The sequence below is a fragment of the Chamaea fasciata genome, unplaced genomic scaffold (genome assembly GCF_029207755.1).
Source record: "Chamaea fasciata isolate MVZ Bird 193981 ecotype frontalis unplaced genomic scaffold, bChaFas1.0.hap1 SCAF_3, whole genome shotgun sequence".
Lineage (NCBI taxonomy): Eukaryota > Metazoa > Chordata > Aves > Passeriformes > Sylviidae > Chamaea > Chamaea fasciata.
This window is the reverse complement of record NW_027094088.1, coordinates 98,563,468-98,577,076: the sequence shown is the minus strand read 5'-3', so window position 1 is coordinate 98,577,076 and position 13,609 is coordinate 98,563,468. Positions and strand designations below refer to the sequence as shown.

General features: G+C 38.5%; 1 protein-coding gene across 2 annotated transcripts in view; it reads left to right on the top strand.

Annotated features, from left to right (window-relative positions):
* The window catches only part of KIDINS220 (kinase D interacting substrate 220), a 74,884-nt gene extending 69,947 nt beyond the window's left edge, over nt 1-4,937 (top strand). For both annotated transcript variants that reach the window (XM_066179889.1, XM_066179887.1), the window contains 2 exons: nt 400-648; nt 2,558-4,937. In XM_066179889.1, the coding sequence (XP_066035986.1) occupies nt 400-648; nt 2,558-3,826 (1,518 nt within the window). In that variant the 3' untranslated portion in view covers nt 3,827-4,937. The remainder of the gene's footprint in view (nt 1-399; nt 649-2,557) is intronic.
* Nucleotides 4,938-13,609: the final 8,672 nt, after the last annotated feature.

Genomic DNA, 13,609 nt, shown 5'->3' with positions numbered 1-13,609 from the left:
AAATGGTCAGAACTTTTTCAAATCTCTGTCCTACTGTTGAAGTTAATCAGGGAATTTAAAATATGTGTAATAATCAGTGCAAGGAACTGGGCAGCCAAGCTGTTACAGTGAGGGTTACACATTGCAGAGAACTGAGTTTCTCTAACGAATTTTTAGACTATTGCCAGTTTTCTTTCTTGAAATAACAGTATGTCTCTCAACTGTAAATCAGTCTTGAAAACACTGAGAATTACATGATGAAACCTATTGTTAGATACAAAGTGTTTGGTTTTGCTTTAAAATGTGTAATTTATCACTTGCTAGTTTTACAAGAATTTAAGTATTTTTGTGGCATATCAGTTTTGAGAACTTCTTTCATTTATGTAGTTACATTTAAACTGTCTCTCTTTGCGTGTTAAGATAGTTGAAATGAGAAATTCAGAGAATCAGGCTGCTCAGGAAGATGCTCGGGGAGCAGCGGAGCACGGTACAGCTGCGGTTCCTCACAGTGACCTTACTCGCCGTCCCGGCCATAACACCGAGCTGCCCCACACTGAGCTGACAGGTCTTGCTGGGCAAGCTCCCTACACACTGAACTTCAGCTTTGAAGAACTCAACACAATTGGTCTTGATGAAGCTCCTCCGCGCCATAGTAACTTAAGTTGGCAGGTATTTAATAGAGAAATGTATTCTGCTTGCTTACCTGTATGGAAAAGAGGTTTTTTCTAGTCTTTGATATAGACAAGTCAAGAAATAAGTCTCTAGGACAGTTCAGGTGCTTTCAGTTCTCAGTCTTGGTAAAGCCTAGTTCTGTAAAGATGTAAACTCTGACCGTACTCTGAGTTAAAGTCTTTGCCATCTGAAAACTATTCATCTGTTCCAGTAATCACTCTTCGTGACAAAAAGCTAAAGCTATCATGTTTTTTTCATCTAGCTTAGGGTGGTGTCTTCCAAGGCTTCTGTATTTTTGTATTATTCAGGCTTTGTGTATGAAATATTTTAGCTGTGTGCTAACCAGAGGTTAGCCCGTTCAACGAATACATTTGTTAGGTTTTTGAAAATAGACAACTACAGTGCTTCATGACATCAGAACCTTGTCCTTACAGTGCATAACCTGTTCATAGATTCCGGAACTGACATCCTTCTCCAACTGTAATTTCTGCCATAGGTTGTGGTCAGTTTTCTTCTGCTTCTTATGAGACCCCCTGAAGTGCTGGATTTTCATTTGTCTGTCCTTAAGAAATAAGACAAATCTGTTGGTGTCTAAGTAGTGGTTAGAAGTAAAAGAAAAAGAAACACCAAGCTCATTTCTGAAATTAAATTATAAAATCTTGAAGATGCAACAAAATAAAAAGACACCCCAAATTCCTAACTTATAGGTGTTACTTCTAATCATCAACATTGTGAAAGTGGGTTTGGGATGTATATCTCAGAGATAGATTTCTATCCCAGATACTGCTGAGTGTGTGCATGCATGCTTGTGTATGTTTGTAGGATACTGATTATCCTTACTGCTCATTTCCATGGAGTATCAATGTATGTCTTTTCTAGACCAAAGTGGCATTACACACATTTGATATATTTGAATAAACAGTGTTTCTGATGCCTATATAGTTATCTGAAGTTGAATCAAAGGAATGAGAAAGGTAGTTTGTCCTTAAGAAAGCATTAGAATTAACCTGTTAGAATTTTCTAAGTCAATAGTGATTAGTGTTGCAGCTTCTCTGTTGTGGTGAGTTGACCCTTAGCTGCATGCCAGGTGCCCACCAAAGCCTCTTTATCACTGCCCTCCTCAGCTGGGCAGGGGAGGGGAAATATAATGGACCATTAGGAAATATGTGGGACAAGATAAGGGCAGGGAGAAATCACTCACCAGGGATCATCATTGGCAAAACAGACTGCACTTGGGGAAATTAGTTTTATTTGTTACCAATCAAATCAGAGTAGGGTAGTGAGAAATAAAACCAAATTCTCAAAGCAGACATGGGGGCGAAGAGGGTTATGTTTGTCAGAAAACTGATTTTTCTGAAATCAGATACATGCAATGGAATTTTGCCAGGATATATTGAAGTATGTATGATGGGGGTCTTTTAAAAGTGTTTTTGAGAGATTAATTTAATTTAATTGTTTAAAATTTAATTGTTCAACATTTAGATGAATTCCTGCCGTCTTTCTAATATAAAATGCAAATTTTGTAAATGTATGAAATGTATTAGAAAAGCCCATCTTGACATATAAGTCCAGTTTTTATAATTATATACTCAAAAGAGTTCATCTCAAATGCAGTGGATAAAATGCTTGTTTTAATTGTTTTAATTTTCTGTTATGGGAACCAACAATAAGAATATTTTCTAAGTTTAGTTTGTGTGTGTGATTCCATATATATATATTTATAGTAAGCATATTTTAATTATAGTGCTTACAATTTCACTTGCACAATCTTATTTGCAGCAACAAAAATAATAATTTAAGTACATATTTAATACTCTGAGTTATTTCATTTGAGAAGATTGACAAAAGTAAAAATAAATAGTTCATTTAACTGTTATCTTTCTCTCTTCTTTTTTTTTTTTCCCAGTCACAAACTCGTAGAACTCCAAGTCTTTCAAGTCTTAACTCTCAAGATTCTAGTATTGAAATATCAAAGCTTACAGACAAGGTGCAGGCAGAGTACAGAGATGCATATAGAGAGTACATTGCTCAAATGTCACAGTTAGAAGGAGGTGCCAGTTCTACCACAGTAAGTGGGAGGTCCTCCCCTCATAGTTCAAGTGCTTTCTATATGGGCCAGAGCACGTCGGGGGGCTCCCTGCACTCCAGTGCAGAACAGGAAAAAGGAAAAGATGGTGAACAGAAACAAGATGATGGAAGAAAGTCCTTTTTGCTGAAGAGGAATGATGTTGATTACAGTACTTCAGGTGTTTCTACTAATGATGCATCTCCTTTGGATCCTATTACTGAAGAAGATGAAAAATCTGATCAGTCTGGTTCCAAGCTTCTCCCAGGAAAGAAGTCTTTGGAAAGAACAAGTATTTTCCAGGCTGCAGATCTAAAGCTTAAGGGAGTTACTCTCCGGTATCAGAAGCTTCCCAGTGATGAAGATGAGTCAGGAACTGAAGAATCAGATAATACTCCACTTCTTAAAGAAGGTAAAGATAAGAAAACAGATATCAAAATAGAGAAGCAGCCCAAATCTCCAGAACATGGTTCTGAACCTATTAGAACCTTCATCAAAGCAAAGGAGTATTTAACAGATGCCCTTTTGGATAAGAAAGATTCGTCTGACTCTGGTGTAAGATCCAACGAAAGTTCTCCAAATCATTCCCTCCACAATGAAGTAGCAGATGATTCACAGCTTGAAAAGGCAAATCTCATTGAGCTTGAAGATGACAGTCACAGTGCAAAAAGAGGAATTCCACACAGCCTTAGTGGCCTTCAAGATCCAGCTGTGGTTCGCATGTCTATTTGCTCAGAAGATAAGAAGAGCCCTTCTGAAAGCAGCCTGATAGCAAGTAGCCCTGAAGAGAGCTGGCCAGCCTGCCAGAAAGTCTATAATTTAAACAGAACCCCTAGTACAGTCACCTTAAATAACAACAGTGCTCCAAGCAATCGAGCTAATCAAAATTTTGAAGAAATACAGGGTATCAGAGATCCATCTCAAATTACCCTGCACCCTGGCTCAGGTTCCAATTCAACTGCAGTTCAGAATGAGAACCTGAAGACGGTTGCTCACAAGCGAGGCCAGCGTTCAAGTTATACCAGGCTTTCAAAAGATTCATCAGAGCTCCACACCGTTGCAGCCTCAGAGGGGGCTGGTTTTGGAGAAGAGAGAGAGAGTATCCTGTGAAAAGCAGCCAGGTTAAAAAGAGTATGCTCATTAATTGTAGCTTGGAATTCTTTGTCAGCCTGTGCTTATATTAGTCTCTGTAGTTCAAGCTTTCAATATTTTTAAAAGAAGGCCTAGATTATTTTCAGTCATTTTCTCTGAAAGGAGGAGTAATTTTTACAAGAAGCAAACTACTTCAGGCCTTCCCCACATATAGAAGCAGTGGTTATCAGCATGGAAAATCAGTTCTTTGTTAAAACACTGTGCAAAGCTTTGGTCGGGGCAGATTTTGCAGATGTATGGTTTAATTATGAAAAGTACAATGTGATTTTGCTTTTCTCTTGGGATATGTATTACTTATCCCATCTAAGCATTCCGTTAATTCTCCATATTTGCAAGTAAAGTTAATACTGTCCAACCTTGTCATTTGGTGTACAAGATGCCCAAACATTGAATATTACAACCTGTGACACCCTTACCAAACTCTGCATTAATTTATGAATTAATGTGTGCAACATAAATTACATATGTGGAAATTTGAGTGTTAAGGTACTTGTTTGGCTATATGTATGCTTTTGCTCTGTGTATGTTCAGTAGTTACTTTGGGTAGAGTGGTGATGAGGTTTGTAAGGAATGTTGTCTCGATGTATCACTGGAATTGGCAGTTATTTATAAGGTAATACCTTGTAATTGGCTCAGTGGATCCATTATTTATTGTAGGTACGCAATTTTGCAGTCACTGAATAGATGGTCTCAGTAGATGCAACCACCACGTTAAAATATTATAAGGATAAAGTAGGAATGTGATGTTTGAATTTATGAAGCATTTGTGGCTGTGTGTGGTTTTTCCTTGGTACAGTGTTTATGATTTGGTTCTGGAAAGAAAAAAAAGCAGTGTTTGCCATTTTAAAACTAATGCATACCTTTTGGAATCTTGTCAAAGCTGTACTCCAGCTTCTTTATTTCTGAAGTACAGTGTTTGAAGATATTTTTTATCATCTAAGTAATGTACCTGAATGGTGTTATAGCAAATACTTGTGCTGTCCAGTGAAATCTGCATGGTTTTGAGGAAGAATTGTTCAAGCTAGAGTCTGCTAGTGGAAAGAAAATAAAAAATAATTTGGCATGTTGAGCTTGTGTCCAAATTTCTTTTTATTTGCAGTATTTTGTTTCTTCACTTGATAAAAAGGATAAATCCATGTTGTTGTGGTTAAAGTACTTCACAGATTCAATTTTTAAAAGTGTTAGAACAATATAATTTTTAATATAATACTAAATAAGTAAAAAAAAAAAAATTGATAAATGAAATTGCCAAAGCAGGCATTTCTACATGAAGTGCTGTGAGCTGCAGAGCAGTGGACACTTCTTACTTGTCCAGAGCACTATCCCTGCTGTTTTGGCAGTCACATGTGCTGGTAACTCTGCACAGCTTTGCTTGTGTCCCAGTGCATCTCCAACCAGATGCTTCCCAAGGGATCTTGTGGTCTTGGCTGTTGTTTTCCAAATCTAGGGGATGCATTTCTATGCCAGAGTCAACAGAAATGTTTCTGCCTTTATCTAGGCTCTCTGTTTTTTTATTCCATGGATGACTTTTACTTACAGGACTGAAGATGTGATCTGTACATTTCTGGATTTGGTTGGTGTGTTACTTGCTTGAATTAAAATTTACTCATCAGAGTGTTACAGAAGTACTGGAAACTTGTGTGCACTATTAGAGTAATAGTTCAGCCAAAAAAACCTCCCAAAACAAAACAAGAAGCCCCCAGTGCCTGTGTAGCTTTTTAATACTTTGCCAGGGCTTTGGGAATAGTTCTTTGGGTTGGGTTCTTCATCTTACAAATAAGAGTACATTTCTCTGCTTTCAGACGTTTTTGGGATGTAAAAGCTTTTGACAGAAACATAATTGTTTCCGAGAAGATGAGTGTAGCCTTCTTAATTTAGACATAAATTGACAGAAGATACCAATTATTTTGAATCATTTTATCTCAAGTCCTCCAAATAGATGAATGACAAACTGTCGTGTGGTTTTGAGGTGTTTTTCTTCCTGAAAGTTTTATCCCTCAAGTCTTCATGAAATACCAGCACTGGGATGAAAGAGGTGGTTGAGTAGAAAACTTTTCAGTGTTTCTGTCTTGTGTTCACTAATACCAGTGGAATTGCTTACCATCACTAGGAAGCAGTAGTTATAAGAAAGTTTCTGTGTAAGATGGCACAGGACTTAGTGCAATTCTCCCTTTGGGTATGTTGATTCATGGCACACATGGAATGTGGGTACCTGAAGTCATTTCAGTTCCAAACAGTGGTTCCATCCCGTTTCATGGACTGCAACTAATGCAGTTGCATTATATAGTAATGCAGGCTCTAGTTTATATCATCAAATGTGTTCATATTTAATGCTTTCCTAGCAGAGTTCCTAGAATTGGGAAGTAGGAATGCTTCATAGCCAGTTTAAGAACAGCTTAATGCCATAAAAGCTGACTTTTAACAGGATAATAAATATAACTGACTCTCAGAATCTACTTGCATAAAAATAACTAGACAGAGTGAATTTTTCTTTTAAGTTTTTTTATGCAGGTGTTCATAAGCTAACAGAAGAAACTGTGGTAGTATGATGAAGAGAGGAGAAAACAAAGAAGGAAATGCAATACTTAATTCAACAAAGTAGAAAGTGTCCTTTAGTATGTAACAGAAATATATGTTAGTATATGTTGTGAATGTTTAATGGCTTTTTTTTGCATGTGGAATATAATGGAATAACATTTGCAAGAATTAAAAATACACTGCAGTTTCCTAGCTGAAAACCGTTTTTTTTTTTTCCTCTACCACAGTTTCTATGGCTACTTGCTTGCATAGTTGCACAATTTTTCAAGTTAAGAAACCATAAACATTTTCCAGTGTTGAAATATTTAATGTTAGCTCTGTGACTTGTGGGAATCATGGAACCCAAGAGTTCCATGGAAAATGGAAATGAATGAAAAGTATAAAACAATAAGACAACTGCAAACTTATTTCTGGTACTCACCACTTTCCAGAACTCTTGTAATGATAGTTTATGTATCCACTCTAATTTTGGATGGCTGAACATACAGGAACTTGAAACCATGACTACTTTGTCTAACTGAATCTTAAGAGCACAATTTGGCTTGTCCTCATGGTATGATGCCTGGATAAGATTGCATGGTAGGGTGAAAATAAACCACTTTTGGAAGGAAAATTTGGATGCAAGTAACATTCCGGGTTTTATATGAGACTCTTGTGGCTATTTGCCAGCCTTTTCCAGGGTTGCAGTTTCTGAGGAAGTGAGAGAGGGAAAATCTTACATTTCACTTGTAAAACTTGCAACAAAATGATGATCTGGTAAAATTCGTGGAGATCTGGAAAAAAAGTTTCTAGTTTGTGCCTGTCCTGGTTACTCTGGGATATCTGATCACTCTGTGTGACTTTGCCCACACAGCAGAGTAGGTATGGGATTTTGGTAAGTTTTCAGACTCTAACTTTCTTTTCTTTTCAAATACTGTTAATTTTTTTGGTTTCTTCCCCCCTTTTTTTTTTATTTATGTAATCTTTGGGAAGTTTTCCTGAGACACACTTAGCATGGGCTTATACAGAATGCTGAAAGTAGGTGGTTTCTCTTGCGGTCTGGGGCTCAACTGTTCACTTCTGTCAACAGAAGCCTCTTTTTTACATGTGCAGCTCTTATGGGAAGCTTTCTGGACCTCGCTGTAAGAATATGAGGAGTTCTTTGTACGGCTACAAGGTAACTCAAGCAGAGGAGCCACAGATCAGCCTTTGATCGTTTTGATCAGATTTATCATCTGTTACAGGTTTATTTAAGTTTCTAAACACGTTACTAAGAAATTGCCAAAGAAAAATTATACCTGATTATTTGAGGTCTCATAAATGAAAACTACAGTAGTGATAAAATAGAAGTGTTCCTACCAGTTAGTGAATTTTCACACGCACAAAAGAAAACCATTATAGTAACTAGTGTGATATAAAGACTGCTTTTGGGAGTTTGGTCTTTTCTGTGCTGTTTAGGAGCTGTAGCAAGGAGAACTTAGAGCAAAATTCTAGTTCCAGTTAGCAGAGAAGACTGGAAAGACTGTGCTAAACTTACACACAGTTTTCTGGCAGCCTTGTGCATTGTGTTTTCTAGGTTTCAGTTATCTTTCTTAAGGCCCATTTCATTAGATTAAGGGCAGGGTGGGCAAAAATTTTACATAGAATCTTTCTCCTTGGGAATACGGAACAGTTTCATAAGATTGACATATTCTCACAGGTTTCTGAATTTAATAAACAGAAGAAAAAGAAAAAGGGGAAAAATGGGTGCTCGAAAAAATTCATAGTATAAATAATGTCACAGTATGTTTCCAAGCTTTGAGTCTAACATTTATATTTTCATGTGTGGGTCTGACTCCTGTGATACGCTTAATATTTTGGTGAAGTTTTGGTTTAGAAATTCATGCCCTGTCTTCCATGAAGTAAGACTCAGAGCTACAGGGTTCTTAGCAATGGTTTTTGCAGTCACAAGTGATTGTAGTTCTTTAAGAAAACTGATACTGACAACACCAAATATTTGGGCCTTAAAAAGCATTAACAGGTGATGTTCTTTCCCCCAAATTGTTGTGATGGTGACAGTGGATAAACTTCTAAAAGAAATTCTGTTGGCCAATTTCCATACTTCATCTTTGGGTCACCTTCTTCTAAGGGGAAGGAAAAAAATCTCTGGGATATTTTAGACGAACGGTCTTTTGGAGGAAACAAAAGACAGGTGAGAGATTGTGTGACATTTTATGTAGCAAAAGGTTATAACAGAGTGTGTTACAACCCACCCCCAGAAAGTCCAGGGTAACAAGGATTCTTGTTCATGGATGCCTTGGGGCAGCTTAGAGTGAAAGACACTGAATGGCTGGTGTTTGTGAATACACGGAGGGTTTATTGCAGAACAATTTCGTTGCAATGGAAAGCAGGTATGTAGCCCTTTTGGTTATTATTATCTATATTAATATGGCAATGTATGCTTAAAAAATGTATAAGGAACGGACAAGTGTAGAAAATTCTCACCACCAAAAGGCATCCTTACAACAGTTCCAATTAAAATGTCTCTTGGTCGAAGCGGTGGTTGCAGACCATCAGGTGGTGGGAGAAGTCACACAGAGCTCCCCTAAAACACTACATCTATTGAGTTTTTATCGGCGCAGGTTCAGGTGAGAATGGGAACGCCCAGGTACTTCTGGAGTGGGGAGTTTCACAGTGGATGATGATTGTGGATTAATGTGTTGGTTCAAGGGACACTTTGGAAGCCTTTGAAACCTTCTAGGACCTTAGAGCTGTCTAATAGCTGTCTGTGTCAGCCCAGGAGAGTCCATTATGGCCCATCAGCAGAGATGAAAACCTTCAGGCTGAGCGCGAATGTTCCAGTACTTCCCCGGCAAGGGAGCTACCACAGCTGAGTTCATTTCAGTAAGGAGAAGACAATTCCCCGAGCCTCGGGGTTTGCCTCTTGCCTTATCTTGTTCAGCACCAGCTGTAGCTTGTAGAGGCGTGCTCGCCCTCTGCACCTGGGCGGGTACTTAGCACATCGCCAGCTTGCCCCTGAATGTATGAGCTGTCAGCATTCCACTCTCTCTCCAGGATCACTTGTGGATAAATTCTTCTCCCAGACCTGGGATGATTGGACAATAGCACCCCTTATCTCAAGTGCCTGTCACTTTCCAAGCTCCTGTCAGTAGGCATAATCGGGGTGGGGTGGGCTTCACTGGTCGCAGATGAACAGCTTCTTTGCAGTTTGCTAGAGTGGGCAGAAGTCCTTTGATGATTTTTACAGTGTTTAAGCCATTAACCATTTCAGTCTCTCACAGAGAGGAGTTGTATATTTCTTCTAAGATGAGATTCCAGCAACGCAGCATACTTTTTGTTACGTGAATTCTTAGAGCTGCCATTGCACAGCAAAATGTTCAGGGTTCTTTCATGTTTCAGGTCTGAGTACTGAAATTGCATATCCTGGTTGCTTCTCACAGAAGTCACCTGGATTGCAGAATTATCTTCGTGAGTAAACCAGAGTGTCTGTATGTCATTACTGGAGTACACTAAGTTTATTGTTTCTGAAAGAGAAGGGGAGGAAAGGAATGCCCGTGGTCCATTATAAGATTTTTCTTTGTCTCTAGGATTTCTCATGGTAGAAAACAAAAGGAAAAGTTTGAATAGTTTGTGTATGTCCATGGAACCTAGAAATAAAAACAAAGGCATAAAATATTGACTGTGGGGAACAGTTAAACTAAAATGGAAATTTTGTGATGCCTTACTGCCTTGCCTCACTAATTAAACCACAGGGAAGCAATCAACAGAGATTTAACTTTTTTGGGTTTGAATATTTCTTCTGAAATAATGTGATGGTTTGTGCTTGGCTAAAAGCAATCCGTATTCCTGAATATGTTTATATATTGTGGTACCATCAAATCTTCCTCATTCATTGTAGTACTTTTGAGACGCAGCAAAGCTTCCCTAGGTTGTTTTTAGACACCAAAAATCCTTTCCCACCTCAGCAGTGGTAGAATACAGAATTATATGTATTTTTTAGGAGAGTCCTGAGCTTTCATCTGCCAGTCAAAATGGACTTTTGTTGAGGGATCACCTTTATTTTATGTTCATTGAAACAATAAGAAGTCCTGAAATCTAAACTGAAGATTCCTATTAAGTTGACTTTTTCTCATTTCCCTGCATTTTTTTCCCATCCTCCTTATGTTCCCTGTTTGACTATAAACCTTGCACAGCCTGTTTATGATTCTCTCTTTTTGGCAAATCCTAAGATTCTAGCTTTGAATGATTCTAGCTTTAGGCATGAATTTTGTCATTTGGGACTGAGTATATGTTTGCTTTCCCTTATTGCTGGACATGCTCTTGTCCTGTCTTGCCCCCATTCCCTGTGTTTGGTGCACGAGAACATCGTGTACTTGGACCTGTTTCCGTTCTGCCTCAACACCTGACTGGTAGCTGGGGCTTTGTTTGCTGACAGTGTGACTTACCTTCCCAAACTTTTTCGTAATAACCTCAGAACTGCTGTACTATCCAATTTTTTCCACTTCACCAATGGCAGAAAATGGAGTTGTACTGCAGTGTGGTGGTGGTTTTTTTTGCTTGGATGAGGATATTTAATTGGTGGAAGTTTTTTACCCGAGGAAGGTTTTACAGCCGAAGTAGGCTCTAAGTTCTACAATAAATTTTTCTCACACTTCTCTCCATCCTCTTCCTCAGGTCCTGGAAAATTCACAGGATATTCATATCCACAGTCCACAAAGCTAGTTTTAAAATACATTTTATCTGATATCTTTATTTTGGATGGTATTGTGAGGCATCTAAAAAAAAGTGCACTAATTTATATCTGCCAATGGAAAAAACCTTCGAACTTTATTTAGTGGGGGGGGGGAAATCTGCTTCTTTGTTTCCTTGCGTCTGTTCCTGGTAAATAATCAGGCAATGATTGCTCATAGGATAAGGACAGTTGTCAGCTCATCTGCATTCTAAGTAGTCTGTTAAAATTCTAGAAGAACTTTAGCACTCAGGAGGGGTTAATTTTCCTCATGGTTCTCTAAGTTCTGCTTGATGATGCAGGTCTGAGTGGCACTGCAATAGTGTGATGTGCAGGACATTTTAGCACTTGCTTTCAAGTAATCTGAAGAATCTGAAAGGTTCTACATTTGTTAAAAGACTCAAGAGTCAACCTTTGGTGTTCAGATATTTTTACTCTGAAAGATAAATCTTGATTTTTTTTTTCATTTTCTTTAAAAGACAAATCATCAAACCATAAGCCTATTTAACCTCAGGACATATTTATACCTTTGGAATATAAAGGAGGGTTTAGAGGTTTTGTTGTTCCAGGATGCCTTCTGGTCTTAATTTTCAACATCATCTTTTCAGTAGCTTCTTTCAAGGTGTGACGAGGAACCATGAATAATTTCCTCTGTTTTCACCATCTGTGCTACCTTCTGCCTCTCTTCCATCTGATGACAGACTAGTTCAGCTTCATCAGATCTTTTTATATGCTAATATGAACCAGAGTCTTTAATTTTGTTGTCCATGGCTACGGTGTTCAGTAATTTTTATTTTTCATTTTTTTGTCTTCTCATCAAATTTCAGGTCTCTTTGTACAGTAATTTCTTTAAGCACCTGGTAGTACTTCGTAAAATTGAGATCCATAGAACTAATTTATCTGCATAGACCCTTTACTCTCAAGCAAAAAATACAATGGTGATTCATCCTAGATTTGCAGGAGAAGGTATTTATGCGTAAAATTCAAATTCAGGAAAGGAGTCCCACTTCTGTAATTTTCCAGTATAGGAAGGGGACAGGTGTTTTATTCTCATCCTAGAAATTATTTGGACTTTCAGAAAAAATGCAGATTGCTTTTGTTGGGACTAGTCTTTTAGCAGAGACCTGCCACTGCTCATCTGAGGTGGACCATGACTCTTTTGCTTGGCTTCTAAGATCAGTTTGCTTCTGAAACATAAGATCAGTTGGCTCAGGTTCTGTCAACTACTTTATGGTTCTTCAAATTGTTTTGCCTTGTTTCAGGGGCAGTAGATGAAAAGAAAAAATCACCTATATTTAAATAGCCCCAGGAGTTCAGGGGAGGACAGAAACTTATTAGAATTTTTTCTCTTCAGGAATCTTTTCAGGCTGTGGAAAGTTGGACAGAGTAGTTAGACGGTCATGCTCCTACTGTGATAAGCTCCTTTCTAGTCTTTCTGCAAAAATAACTTTCAGTTTGTTTTATTATTTTTTTAAATATCTGTCAGTAACAAATCTCAAAATAACATCTCTATCTGATCTCTGATCTCTTGAAGAATTCTTTACCTATTCTAGTCCGCCCACCCTATTTCAGTGTAAATACTGGGTGTCTGTCAGGGTTAGGGTATGATGTTCCTATGCTATGGGAGAGATGCTTATCAAGAGCATGAAGGGCTCTATGAGAGAATGCTCTAAAAAGCCTTCTGTTTCTTCTCTCTTGGCTGAGCGTCCAGACTTTGGACTTTCTGTTGGAGCTAAAGAAGCTCAACTATCCCGTTGTCTGCTCCACATTCACTTGGCAGCATTACCTTGGTGCACCACCCACTCATGTTCAATTCAGTGTTCTAAAGGTTCTCTAGGTGGAATTAAATTGTTTCCAGTGTGGAAGACCAACAGAAACAAAGCAGGTAATGATCAGGGCTAGGACTGCAGGACAGAACCTCAGTGGAGTTTACAGCATTGCTATTCACGATAATGTCTCTTCAGATTGTAACATCGTTTGGGGAGCAGGTAAAATCCACACTTAGGACTGTCACTGCCACTGTCACTTCTCTGGATAAAGTGAAGTCCTATAGCTTTCCCTCTTTCCAAGCAATTCTGTTTTAACTAGGAAATGCAGCTTTATGTAGCCTCCCATTCCTAGACCGTTCTTTCATGGCCAGGATGATAAGGGGGATGATGTTGTCTTCACAGGATCAAGTCAGGGCCATGTAAGTAGCAAAGCAACACTATCTGTACAGGCTGCTAAACAGGATGATGATTTATGACATGTCTGTAGTGGAACTTGCTCAGAGTGGTGCAATTCATCAGAACTCTGGCAACTTTTGAGAGTCTCCACTGCAGATAGTTGTGAAGCTCTTCTCTACTGAGGGCAGAGCCAACAGGCTTTGAGCTGATATTCAGCAAGAGTTATGGCATCACACAGGAATCTGGGGGTTGCTGCTGAGCTTCTGAGATTGATCTGTCAGTCTTAAAATGAGGACTGTGACACCTCTTTCCAGGTCGCTGAGAGCAATG